The following is a 13,749-nucleotide window of genomic DNA, read 5'->3' on the forward strand; positions in this document are numbered from 1 at the left end:
TCTGAAATTCGAATACAATATCCACGCAAGTTTGCTGTTTAAAGAGGGATCTGGATTACAGAAGATGGTGACAGACAAGGAGGCATCTGCCAGGAAACTGATCTGTAAGTGGATGCAGTAAATTCTAGCTACTCACTCACTGTGACCTCGAATAGGAAACAAAGTTACAAAAAGATCAATGACAGATCTGGGTAGAATCACTACACCAGCAGCCTACGTGGAAAAACAATTGGGGGTATGCTTTAGAAGAAGAAAGCACTTTGCTATGTAGGAAGTTTTTCCCAGTTCAGTGTCTTTCAGAGTGGAGTGTGGCTGTTGCAATGCTGATTTGAGGGATCCTGCACTGGACAGTTCATTGTCTTTCAGAGTGGAGTGTGGCTGTTGCAATGCTGATTTGAGGGATCCTGCGCTGGACAGTTCATTGTCTTTCAGAGCGGAGTGTGGCTGTTGCAATGCTGATTTGAGGGATCCTGCACTGGACAGTTCATTGTCTTTCAGAGCGGAGCGTGGCTGTTGCAATGCTGATTTGAGGGATCCTGCGCTGGACAGTTCATTGTCTTTCAGAGCGGAGCGTGGCTGTTGCAATGCTGATTTGAGGGATCCTGCGCTGGACAGTTCATTGTCTTTCAGAGCGGAGTGTGGCTGTTGCAATGCTGATTTGAGGGATCCTGCGCTGGACAGTTCATTGTCTTTCAGAGCGGAGTGTGGCTGTTGCAATGCTGATTTGAGGGATCCTGCGCTGGACAGTTCATTGTCTTTCAGAGCGGAGTGTGGCTGTTGCAATGCTGATTTGAGGGATCCTGCGCTGGACAGTTCATTGTCTTTCAGAGCGGAGTGTGGCTGTTGCAATGCTGATTTGAGGGATCCTGCGCTGGACAGTTCATTGTCTTTCAGAGTGGAGTGTGGCTGTTGCAATGCTGATTTGAGGGATCCTGCGCTGGACAGTTCATTGTCTTTCAGAGTGGAGCGTGGCTGTTGCAATGCTGATTTGAGGGATCCTGCGCTGGACAGTTCATTGTCTTTCAGAGTGGAGTGTGGCTGTTGCAATGCTGATTTGAGGGATCCTGCGCTGGACAGTTCATTGTCTTTCAGAGCGGAGTGTGGCTGTTGCAATGCTGATTTGAGGGATCCTGCGCTGGACAGTTCATTGTCTTTCAGAGCGGAGTGTGGCTGTTGCAATGCTGATTTGAGGGATCCTGCGCTGGACAGTTCATTGTCTTTCAGAGTGGAGTGTGGCTGTTGCAATGCTGATTTGAGGAATCCTGCGCTGGACAGTTCATTGTCTTTCAGATTGGAGTGTGGCTGTTGCAATGCTGATTTGAGGGATCCTGCGCTGGACAGTTCATTGTCTTTCAGAGCGGAGTGTGGCTGTTGCAATGCTGATTTGAGGGATCCTGCGCTGGATTTACCAAACTGGTCTCTAGAGGGGTCAACCTGAGGGATTCTGCATTTTTGACAAATACCCTGGGGTGATTCTTAGGGCTGAGAACAGAGAAAGCAATGTTCCGATCTTGGCAGTGGATTAGAATCATCTGGGGAATCTTAAACAGCGCTGGAGTTTGAGCACAGCTTCAGACCAATTAAATCAATGAAGAGGAAGCCTGAGTGTTGGGGTTTTAAGTCCTCGACATGATTTAATGTGCATCTGAGATTTTGAGCCCATTACCTACACTCTAATTTTTATGAGCAATCCCAGTCCCAGCCATATGTATGTCTTTAGCCCAGACTTTGCTCCTCAACAACAGACTCACATATCTACCTGTTTACTCACCATCTTGTCTTGGATATCAGACATCTCAAAGTTAACATGTCTGAAGAATAATCTTGGTTTCTACCTCCCAAACATGCATTCCCTCGTCGCAGTTAGCGGCAACTCCATTCCTCCAGTGGTTTGGGCCCAACTCTCTCCCATTCCATGTGTCATTGGTGAGCCCTGTCAGCTTTAGCTCTGAACTATTTCCAGAACATGCCCACAACTAATCACTTCTGTTGCTAGTACCCTAGCTCAAGCCAGCATCGCCTGGTGACTGCACTGTTGCCACAGCCGTCTCTCTAGTCTTCCTGCTTCTACCCCTGCCCATCTACAGTCTGTTCTGCACATAGCAGCCACAGGGATCCTTTAAAAAAATTATTTTTATTGTGGCAAAACATATAACATAAAAGTTGCCATTTTAAAGTACACAATTCATTGGCATTAAGTACATTCACAGTGCTGTATAACCACCACAACAGAACTTTTGTTATAGAGGTTTTCTTCATCATCCCAAATGGAGTAATCCTTTTAAACATAAGTCACAGCATGTCACTACCCTGCCCGCAAACATTCACTGGCTTCCCATCTTGCTCAGCAAGGGACAAAGTCCTGCTGTGGCCCACAGAGCTTTTGGCTGTCCTCTCTGAATGCTCTCTTCACTCATTTCACCCAGTCATTGGCTTCCTTGCTGTCCCTTCGACAAAGTGATCCTACAGCTCCTTCAGGGTCTCTGCGTGTGTTTTTTCCCTTTGCTGGAATGCTCTTTTCCCTGGATATCCATTGTATCCCCCACTTCATTCAGATCTCTCCTCAGACATCACCCTATTAGAGTGACAGCTAAGATAGCCCCGTCCGCATTACTCACTGTTTTGTTCTTCATGGCACTAATCATTACCCAACATAGACAAGCACCTCTTCCTCCACTCAAATGTAGGAGCCTCATGGGAACAGGGACCACCTCTGTTTTGATAGCTGTGGTATCCTCTAAAACAGTGCCTAGCCCAGAGTGGGTACGCAATCAATATTTACTGAACAAAGAAATATCCGGGGTCATGATAGGTATTCAAATATTAATTGATCTAAAACAAATGCACTGAAAACTTTAAAAACTAGTTTCATTGAGATACAATGAACACACCCTAATACCCGTGGACACTGATTTTCTTGTTAAGGCGGGCATCGGGAAGCACGTGTAAGTTATTGATGTAAGCAGCCTGGAGGCACCCTTATTCTTTCCAGAATTCTACAGTTCACTGAAAAGATCATTGTTTGTTAGGACTTGGAACCAGAAGAGCCTTGAGACCTACCTCTGGATGTTCATGCATGTGTGTGATGCCTACAATTACAGGCATCTTGATTTCACAGCAACGCCAGCACATTTTCTTAACATCTCACCAATGCTAGCTGGGTTAGAGGTGGGAATGACATTCACGTGCCTCTAAAAATGTGCAGTGCCTTTTCTAAAACACTGTATTTGGAGACTATAATTTTAATCAAGTGATGTCTAAGTTACAGAGCACCTGTCTGGATTGCTTTATTCTGCAGGTGGATACAAAGTGGATCATGTTTCACTGCTAGAAAACAGTGAGACACAAGGAGGCATCTTTCTTATCACTGAGGCATCTGTTAAATATCTACCCTTTCCTTTGGTACCTCTACTTCTTTGTATCCCTGGGGAAGGCAATTAACACGAATGCTTCCGTAACAGAGGCACAGAGGAGTAGCCGACAAGATTTGACTGGTAGATCTTAAGTTATTGCTGGGCTCTGCTGGAGTGTGGCTGCATCCTACATAATTTTTCCCATCTCCACTTAAAGTAGAGGAGGTGAAGAGATAGAGGAAAAGTAGAAGAACCTTTCACATTAATATATCTCCTTTTAAAAATAAAATTGAGAAAAACACAAACCACTGCTTCCTATGTTAATATCTTAGATTGCAATGTCCTGTTGAAATCTTTTTTTTTCTTTCTTTCTTGCTTAAGAGTAAAACATCGCAGTGGTTCTCTGCTGGGTAAGCAGGCATGGTAGAAAATTCAATTCATGGCGAATCTGTTCTTTCTACTGTGGCTCCCAACAAGACTCTCTGAAAGTTGTCTACTGTGGTTACCCACGGAAACCTTTATTTTATGAGGTATTTTTCAGAGAGATCGTGATTCAGTTGTTTCTACAAATCATAGCAAATCATCTTTCAGGCAAGTTGAGAAAATAAATCATCAGAAAAATATGTTGTCAGCAGTCCAGAAAATTATTAAAATCTAGTAGTTGTATCTGTGGTAACATAAAAAAAAAATCCTAGGTTAGGCTCTCTTCTGTAGGGTACTCCTAGAATATTATTACTGCCAATGATTCAGTAGCCATATGCTAGTAAAGCAAGTTATATTTGTTGGTCCATGTAAAATATGAGTAGGAAGACAGCATAACTGAGATTGTTACATATTTCTCCCTGTGTTCCTGTTTTCTTAGTGGGGTAGGTAGGGGATAGGTGTTGGTGACAGAATTAAAACTCTACTACTTTTTCCTGCTCACTATAGAATCAATTTCCTAATTTGAAGGATGACAATCTAATTATAGGTTATAGAGAATTAGAGCTCTCACTTTTTTCTGATTTTTCTCTTTTGTTGATTACACAGAATTGGTTGAAGCTCACAGTTTTGATGCCAACTTCCAAAGAGATTATACTTACCTCCAGCTTCACAGGGCCATGCATGGCATGACCCCCATGGGTGCCATTCAGAGCATACACGTGAGGGGTGCCCCTTGGGGGTATTACTTTGGCAACCCATATGCAGAACTTCATGTGTGCCCAGGACAAACATTTTCATTAACCAGAAATAAAGTCCATGGTCAACATGTATTTTGTTCTTCTTCTTCTTCTTTTTTTTTTTTTTAGTCTAAAGAAAGTTCTGAACAGAATATCAATTAAGCTTACATCACAAAACTTTAAATGTATTTACAGAGTGAATAAGTTACATAGATAAACTGAATATATTTCCGCTGTGCAACAAGTTCACATGCACACATCTAACACTTGATAGCATTAAGTTTAAGGAGAGAACTTAAGAATGGCCCTTTACATATATATTACACATAAAATAGGACATTTAAGAAACAAAGAAACAACTCATAGTTTACCTTTATGATTCTACTTCTGGCTATCCAAACAGATATTAAAATATGCATGCCTGACAGGTGAAAAGACATGGGATTTATATTGTGAATAGTTTTCTCTACAAAATGGCAAAGTTAATTAAAATTAACACTCATCCTTCAGCAGTATAAATATGCTCATAAAAGCAACCTTCTAGTAAAAAGCAGCCAAGATCCTGAAAAAGAGTCTATCTGGACCATTTTTGGTGCAAAGAGATCCAGGGCTTTCAGAAACAGTAGCCTAGCAACATAAGAAAGGTAGTTCATAGCAGCTCCTTTTAGATACAGCAATTGTATTCAAATTACAGTGTACATTACATTGCAGTCCGTTTACAATTCCCTTTTCACATACACAGGCTGTCAGCGTTTGACCGTCTTACAGTTTTCAGTGGCCAGCTTCATGTTGCCTGCCCCTTTCTCAGCCCACCAAAGAAAGGAAAAAGAAAAAAGAAAAGAAAACGGAACAAGAAAGGGAAAGAATGTACATGTTTGATAATATAAAATTTTTTGAGTGAAGAAAACATTGCACTTTTGCCAATCTAAAATCATTTCTAGAAAGGAAGGTACTGTTCAGTGTAGTCGGCTTTGGTATGCAACGGAAGTCACTTCTTCAGTAGTGAGTTGCATATGCTTGGTCAAACGTAACACATTTGTGCCACACAGCGTGACGGGTGGAGTCTGTCCAGGACGTTCTAAGCTACCTTGGTTCTTATAGTATTGCTACACATTGGAAGTTCTGTCATCCTCTTTAGAAAAAGCCCTACAGGTAACAAGAGGGAGAACAGTCTGTCCAAGCCTTTTGAAGGCTGAGAAGACATCGAATGATGTCGCCCCAGCATGGCAGCACTGCCAGTTTGGAACCCAGTGGGGACAGGAGGCTCCTGTCAGAGACTAGTGCCAGAAACACTGGAGTCTGGAAGAAAAGTAGTGAGGACTCGGTAACTCTGGGCCCTGCGGATCATGTCCCGGATCTCCATGTTCAGCTCCATCAGCTTGGTGCAGATCTCGGTCAGGCTCTGGTTAGACCCCACCAGGGCATAAGTACCCGTCTGTCCCAGAGTTTGGTGACGGAAATAAATATTCAGTAGTGTCTGGACCTCATCATCAGAACTGCTTCCAAAGATGTCATTGGGCCACAGACTTCTGCAGTCAAAAATAATAGCACAGATTAGAGGCACTATAAAAAGTTGGGAGCTTATGAGTCTTCATTAATATAAGAATATTACTTTTTGAAAAGGCTTCATTGAGATGGAATTCTCCTATTAGGTAATTCACTCATCTAAGGTACACAATTCAGTGGGTTTTAGTATATTCAGAGTTGTGCAAACATCACCATAATCAATTTTAGATTATTGAATATTTTGATATCAGAAGTATAAAAATATCAGAATAGAATCTGATACTCTTAAAACATTTACCTTATTTGCTATAGCCTTCTGGTTTCAATGAATGTGAATATAATCTCAGGATGTAGGGGCAAAACCAAAAAGGATATATTCAAATGTTAGTTAAAAATTATACGAAGGTATATTTTGAAGTGCTTCAGCATGTTGTCATTTTAGGGATGACAAATGGCCAGAACCAACACCAACACTTTCAACATGTAGTGTTCTGAAAGCTGAGTGTTTCCGGTTTGGCAGCGGTAAAGATCTGAGAAGAGACCTGTAAAATATCTAGCTGTCCATAGTGGGCTAGACTCCAACCATGACAGACTAACAACCAGGTGCACATTTCCTGCAACCACCTCTACAAGAAATAGCAGTCACCTGCACTCCCTGATCTGCCGCAAAGCTTTGCCGAGTTCGTTGTTCTTCAGGCACTCGAGCATGGACTGGATGGCCGCTTCAGTGGACGTGAAGGTAGGCTCGGACCACGCGCCCTCTGAATAGAGAGGGTCAGCTGCAATGACTGCACTGGCTTCCTTCAGGTGTTTCTTTAGGTCACTCAGTTCCCTGGACATATTCAGCAGCTGTTTCAAAAAAAAAAAAGGTTTTTTAAACTATATTTAGGTGCTGGGGGAATTTTATATCCCAAAAGAAAAAAAAAGAAAAAGAAAAAAAAGGATCTTATGGGTGTGGTTAAGCATAAGCTTAATACCTTGGTAAATTCAAATAGGATAGATGACATTGTACTCCATGGTACGTGTAGGGGATTGTGGAGTTGGATGCATTGGATACGTGTCAACTGCTGAGATGCTCTCCTTATAGAAAAGATTGACTTCATTTAAAATGGTTTCTACTTAAGTTCTACTTAAATAGGGAATAAATACAGAAGGAAAGAATACAAGAGATCAGGCTCAAGAGTGAGTAAGATCTGGGTTCAAATGCCAGCTCTGCAGTGTACTGTAGGGACATGGACAAGTTAATTGACTTTTATGTGCCTCAGTTTTCTCATCTGTGAGACTGAAGATAATAGACATCCTAAAGGTTTATTTTAAAGATTAAGTAGAAATAATGTACACAAAATGCTTAGTACAGTCCAGCACCTAAGTGCTCAATAAACGTAATCGTGACCAAGGACTCTGTCCTAATAATAAGTTTTTCTCACTCTTGGTTCCATGCCATGGGAAAGTGCTGAAGACACAACTTTGAGGAGGAGGAATAATCTTAAACTAATGTTTGTATTAATGCTACAGCAGTAAAACATATTTTACCTCGAAGGTATTGGAACCAAAGGATCCAGAGTGTTAAAAAGTAAAGCATAAGAAAACCTGTGTTACTTTTAAGTGTCTCAAAATATACTATGGAAGATGGTAGTTTTGCAATTTTATCTCAAGAACATTAAAAAAATTGGCATAAAATTAAAGGTTTTTTTTCTCTTTGTAATGCAAGTTGATGATGCCTGTTTACTTTGGAAAGTTATTTATTCAACATCTTTGCTTTTCCTCTTCATTCCCAACTCACTCATGGTACAAACTATAAAAAACTGAAGCTTTGAAGGATCAGTTTTTCTTTGCACACATGCCTGTTAAATACAACTACCTACTATAGAAGTAGGTTTAAAATTTACTGAAATCATATTTTAAAACAAGATATTAGAATATCTTAATTTTGTATATGGTTTTAAATTTGAAAGCACATTTCTTCTTACTTTAAACCTAGATAGGTTTTAAACATTGTGTGTGTATATATATATATACAGTATTTAAAACTTAGATAGTATTTAAGCACTGTGTGTGCATGTACCCATATAAATACACACACCGAGTATACCTTGGAAATATTCAGTTCCAGACATCTGCAATAAAGTGAGTCATGTCAATTTTTTGATTTCCCCATGCCTATAAAAATTATGTTTACACAATATTGTAGTCTAAGTACACTAAGTCTAAAAATGTACATACCTTAATTAAAAAACACTTTAGTGCTAAAAAAGGCTAACAATCCTCTGCGCCTTCAGTGAGTAATTATCTTTTTGCTGGTAGAGGATCTTGCCTTAATGTTAATGGCTGCTGACTGATCAGGGTGGTGGTGGCTGAAGATTGGGGTGATTGGGGCAATTTCTTAAAATAAGACAATAAAGAAGTTTGCTTTATTTATTTATTTATTTACTTATTGAGACGGAGTCTTGCTCTGTCACCAGGCTGGAGTGCAGTGACGCAATCTCAGCTCACTGCAACCTCTGCCTCCCAGGTTCAGGTGATTCCCTTACCCCAGCCTCTCAAGTAACTGGGATTACAGGCATGGGCCACCATGCCCAGCTAATTTTTTGTATTTTAGTAGAGGCGGGGTTTCACTATGTTGGCCAAGATTGTCTCGATCTCCTGACCTCGTGATCTGCCCGCCTTGGCCTCCCAAAGTGCTGGGATTACAGGCATGAGCCACCGCACCCGGCCAAAGTTTGCTTTATTGATTGACTCTTCCTCTCATGAAATATTTCTCTGTAGCATGTGGCAGCATTTTATACACCTTGGAACTTCTTTCAAAACTGCAGTCAATCACCTTAAACTCTGCCACTACTCTATAAACTAAGTTTGTGTAATATTGTAAATCTTTTATTGTCATTTTGACAATGTTCTCAGCATCTTCACCAGGAGTAAATTTCACCTAAAGAAACTTTGGGCTGGGTGTGGTGGTTCATGCCTGTAATCCCAGCACTTTGGGAGGCCAACGGGGGTGGATCACTTGAGGTCAGGGGTTTGAGACTAGCCTGACTAACATGGCGAAACCCCGTCTCCACTAAAAATACAAAAATTAGCCGGGGGTGGTGGCACGGGCATGTAATCCCAGCTATTCGGGAGGCTGAGGCAGGAGAATCGCTTGAACCTAGGAGGTGGAGGTTGCAGTGAGCCGAGATCATGCCATTGCACTCCAACCTGGGCGACAGAGTGAGACTCCATCTCAAAAACAAACAACGAAAAAACTTTACTTGTTCATTCATAAGAAGCAACTCCTCATCCATTCAGGTTTTATCATAAGACTACAGCAATTCAGTCACATCTTCAGGTTCCACTTCTAATTCTAGTTCTTTTGCTATTTTTACCACATCTGCAGTTACTTCCCCTACAGAAGTCTTGAGCCTCTCAAAGTCGTCCATTGGAATCACCTTCTTCCAAACTCCTGTTAATGTTGATATTTTGACTTCCTTTCATGAATCATGAATGTTCTTTTTTTTTTTTTTTGAGACGGAGTCTTGCTCTTTCGCCCGGGCTGGAGTGCAGTGGCCGGATCTCAGCTCACTGCAAGCTCCGCCTCCCGGGTTTTACGCCATTCTCCTGCCTCAGCCTCCGGAGTAGCTGGGACTACAGGCGCCCGCCACCTCGCCCGGCTAGTTTTTTTTTTTTTTTGTATTTTTAGTAGAGACGGGGTTTCACCGTGTTAGCCAGGATGGTCTCGATCTACTGACCTCGTGATCCGCCCGTCTCGGCCTCCCAAAGTGCTGGGATTACAGGCTTGAGCCACCGCGCCCGGCCCATGAATGTTCTTAATGGCATCAAGAATGGTGAATCCTGGCCGGGCATGGTGGCTCACAGCTCACTTCGCGGGGCCGAGGCAGGTGGATCACCTGAGCTCAGGAGTTCAAGACCAGCCTGATCAACATGGTGAAACCCCATCTCTACTAAAAATACAAAATTAGCCAGTAATCTCAGCTACTCGGGAGACTGAGGCAGGGAATCGCTTGAACCTGGGAGGAGGAGGTTGCGGTGAGCTGAGATTGTGCCATTGCACTCCAGCCTGGGCAACAAGAGCGAAGCTTGGTCTCAGAAAAAAAAAAAAAGAAAAAAAAAAGTATATCTTGACCATGTGGCAAATAAAAAAGAAAAAAGTTGATTCCCATTATCTGACAACTTATAATTGAATAGAGGAAAACTGGTTGTGAAGGCCTACTCTCTTGAAATAAGCATTTGAAAGTTGTATAGTTTTTCCTTTTTTCAAACTGAGTAATAAAAAAATGGTAAAATGGTTGTAGTTTGTCTCTTGCGGCTCTTCCTCCTCTGCTCTTAGATAGTGAGGTTTCCCAGGCTTCATCCTCACTTCTCTGCTGTCATTGGCATGGTTTAATTGACTTCTGCTTTTTCACAATCACATCTGTGCCTTTTGTCCAGATCTCTCACCTGACCTCACATCTAACCACCTGCAAGATGTCAGTCACTGTTTAAGCCAGGTCTTGGTCCAGTATGCAGCAACTGACTAGCCAGCAGAAGGCTTGACTGTCTGGACACAGCACTGCCTCAGTCCTTCTTTCTATATCCCTGTCTCAGCTTTGGTGCCACTGGTCACCTGGTTTATATAAGATGGAACCTGAGCGTCATCCTCTCCTCAACTCTTCTTTCTCCTTCATCCCCTCATCAGTTTCACTGATCTTTTGTCCTGTGTCTCACATTTCCTTCCTCCTCTCCATACCGAGGACTTCTGTCCCAGTTCAAGCTCTCTCCTTCTGTTTGAACTATTTCAGCAGCCTCATCACTGGTCTCCATGTCTCTGGTCTAGCTGTCATCAGATCCACCCTCCACATAGCTGCCACAGAGATCTACCTGAAATACTCCTAGGCGCAGCATGTCTTATGATCTTGTCTTTACCCCTCTCTCTTCTGCCTTATCTCATAGTTTCTTTCTGGTGCACCTTCTATTGTAGCAATACCAAGTAGCTTGTAGTTCCTTTCTCTTTCTTCCCATCAGGCTTATGGCCATGCTGTTTGTTCTTACTGGAATGCTCCTCCCTCACTCCAACTCACCCTCTGAGAGTCCACTCAGGTGTGGTTTCCTCCAGCAAGCTCTTCAGTTTCAACCTTTCTTACCTCTAGGCAAATGAGGCATTAGTCCTCTGTGCTTCTATAGTATCCAGTACACACCACCATTATTCCACTGACTACATTCAGTAGTATTTCTTCATTTGTAGAAAAATTTTGGCTCACTCAGCAGTAAAAATTATTTCATTTTAAATATTTTAAAATATTAAAACATCCTGGTGCTAAGTAGGGCAGGGAAACTGAAGAGAACCAAACACATCATACAGACATTTCCTTTTTACCTCAAGGTAACGGCAAGTATGAAAAACTAATGTAAAGAAGAAAACCCACACACATGGAAACTTTTCAAATAAGGATGCCCAGCCCCAGGGCCAAGATCAGGGAGATGCAAGCAAGGCACCTAGCGCATAACCCACAGGAAGGTTCTCTCCTACACGCATTCTTAAATTTTAAGGCATGTCACTTTCCATACCTATTCCTGACTTTGCTTTTAAAAATGAGAATAGAAATACATACAGGACATGTTTATTTCAGACTTGTGCTTGAGCCAAATAATTATGCGGGAATACAATCACTTGGGCAGTTATAAATGGGGTGGAGTGGGAAAGAACAAAAGAAATGATTTTCATGGTGGGACGTGGGGTTGGAAAGCATGTAGACTCACCTCTGGCATGGAGCTAACTTCGTGCACCTGGCCGATGAGCTTACAGTAGGACTGAAAAAGCAATAGCAGCTGGAAGTGTAGCTTATATAATCTCTGACACAGTTCCAATTGCTAAAGAGAGAAATTGCACGGGAAGAAATAGTTATTATTAAGGATCATTCCCATATAACTAGTGAAATCTCAATGGAGACAAACTTTTTTTTTTTTAAATTAAGAAAACATAACCAGCTGTTATTCCAAATAAAACAGAAAAGCAAAATATAGTCATTAAATATCAGTGAGAAATCCACGGTATAATTTCGATTATAGTCTGTGTAATGGATGACTAATTAGAGAGTAGCACCTACAAAGGGACTGAGTAGACAGCCAAATTTCCATTATATTTGCCAATTAAATACCTACCAATTATAGCTGAGTGGTTGTCTTCATTTTTATAAGCTATAAATTATTTTTAAAAAGAAAATTTTCCTTTTATTAAAAGCATATTTGAAAGGCAAAACATTAAGCAGTTCTAGGTGTTAAACTTATAAATTCAGTAGACGCCTGGGCCCCTGTAAACGTAACGGTCACATGGTCCTCCAGAGTCCTGTAACAGGCTTACTGATGATACGTCTACTCTGTGCTCAGTAAGTACTTGTTGAATTAAAGAGAGATAAAAAGGGACCACAAAATGCTTAGAAAAAAAGAAATTACGAACACATTTGAAAATTTCTGTGGAAAGGACATCAAAAAGTAACCATACACAATGGCCCTTGAGCCACATGGATACCTCTGGAATTTAAAATGTTTCAGGGGCACATTTGTGCCTCTGTACCCTATAGTGTGGTCTTTACACAGTTTATGTATACTATGAGGGAAAAATCATAATTCCAATGCCAGTGATTGACTAGACTTGGAGCTGTACCCTCTACACTTTGCCTAGTTTATTCCAAGAATGAGTTTGCTCCCAGGTAGTGAGTGGATGGGATTCTGTGAAAGGAAAGGAACAGCCTTCGCTCATCAGAATTTCATGGCCAGCAGTCACCAGTGAAAGTGAGTTAAATATGTGGTTTAAACGAAATGCTTCACTGTTCAGTTTTCAAATGGGGTAGGATAAATAGGGCCTTTCTTTTACCAAGGACTACAAAGAAGGCAGCTCAGAATTGAGAGCTTCTAAGGTGACTTAAAACTGTTTCCCCCAATCAGTTTAAGGAGAGAAATCACAAGAATTTAGGTTTTAGGAAGAATGTTCTATTGATATTATTAACAGACTTTTGATTCTAAATCTTAAAAGTTACTAAAATTCATGCTAAGACTATGCTGAATGGTTTCCTTTCTCTTCCTAGCCCTTCCCTGCTCTTTAGGGGAGAACCAATTCTGCCTAGATTATTTGATCTCTCAATACCGATAACCAGCCTAAGATTAAAGCAGCAGCTACACTGACTAATTAACTCGAACTGGATGTTTGGTTGTTTTAGTAAAATATTGTATTTTGTGTTCTTTAAACTTCTCTTTAGAGGAACCTTTAAAAATCTGGTATAAAAGATAACTGCCAGAGACTTGCAAATAAATAAAAAAATATTGTTTAAAAACAATATTACCTTCACAATTTAGGGTGAAACCTAGCTATGAAAACTCTGACTTTCCTGTGCCAAATCATGGTAGTTATTACCCAGAATATTCCACTGATAGTATGAGAATTCATAGCAATGTAGGTTTCTACTTTGGGGCGAAAGCAGCCCAGAATGCTACTAATAAACTGCCATGTCTTAATCTACCAAATAAAATAAATTAAAATGAGAAAGGGAAAACATGCTAAGAGATATAACAGTAACGGTAAAAATAAGGGTTGTTATGGGTCCATGCCTAAATGGACAAAGAGTATGAAAGAAAGTTAACTTACTGCAAGAGATTCCATTTGCTACACAGCAAGCATGGCACAGGAAACAAAGGAAAGGAAAGAAAGTACAGGGTCAGTGTCTGCATGCAACAGAAAGCACGGCCCTTTTCCAAGAGCA

The 13,749-nt window shown here is 41.1% G+C and overlaps 1 protein-coding gene across 5 annotated transcripts in view; it reads right to left on the reverse strand.

The window, feature by feature from the left end:
* Nucleotides 1-2,115: 2,115 nt before the first annotated feature.
* Nucleotides 2,116-13,749, reverse strand: part of FRY (FRY microtubule binding protein) — a 270,718-nt gene continuing 259,084 nt past the window's right edge. For 2 of the 5 annotated variants that reach the window (XM_033235737.1, XM_033235748.1), the window contains exons 59-62: nt 13,635-13,652; nt 11,753-11,863; nt 6,666-6,868; nt 2,116-6,042 (exon numbers count right to left, since the gene is read on the reverse strand). In XM_033235737.1, the coding sequence (XP_033091628.1) occupies nt 5,784-6,042; nt 6,666-6,868; nt 11,753-11,863; nt 13,635-13,652 (591 nt within the window). In that variant the 3' untranslated portion in view covers nt 2,116-5,783. Of the gene's footprint in view, nt 6,043-6,665; nt 6,869-11,752; nt 11,864-13,634; nt 13,653-13,749 lie in introns of those variants that run through there. The other 3 variants (XM_033235758.1, XR_004443019.1, XR_004443018.1) reach the window with 3 other exon arrangements.

This window comes from Trachypithecus francoisi, unplaced genomic scaffold (genome assembly GCF_009764315.1).
Source record: "Trachypithecus francoisi isolate TF-2019V2 unplaced genomic scaffold, Tfra_2.0 Contig01461, whole genome shotgun sequence".
NCBI lineage: Eukaryota > Metazoa > Chordata > Mammalia > Primates > Cercopithecidae > Trachypithecus > Trachypithecus francoisi.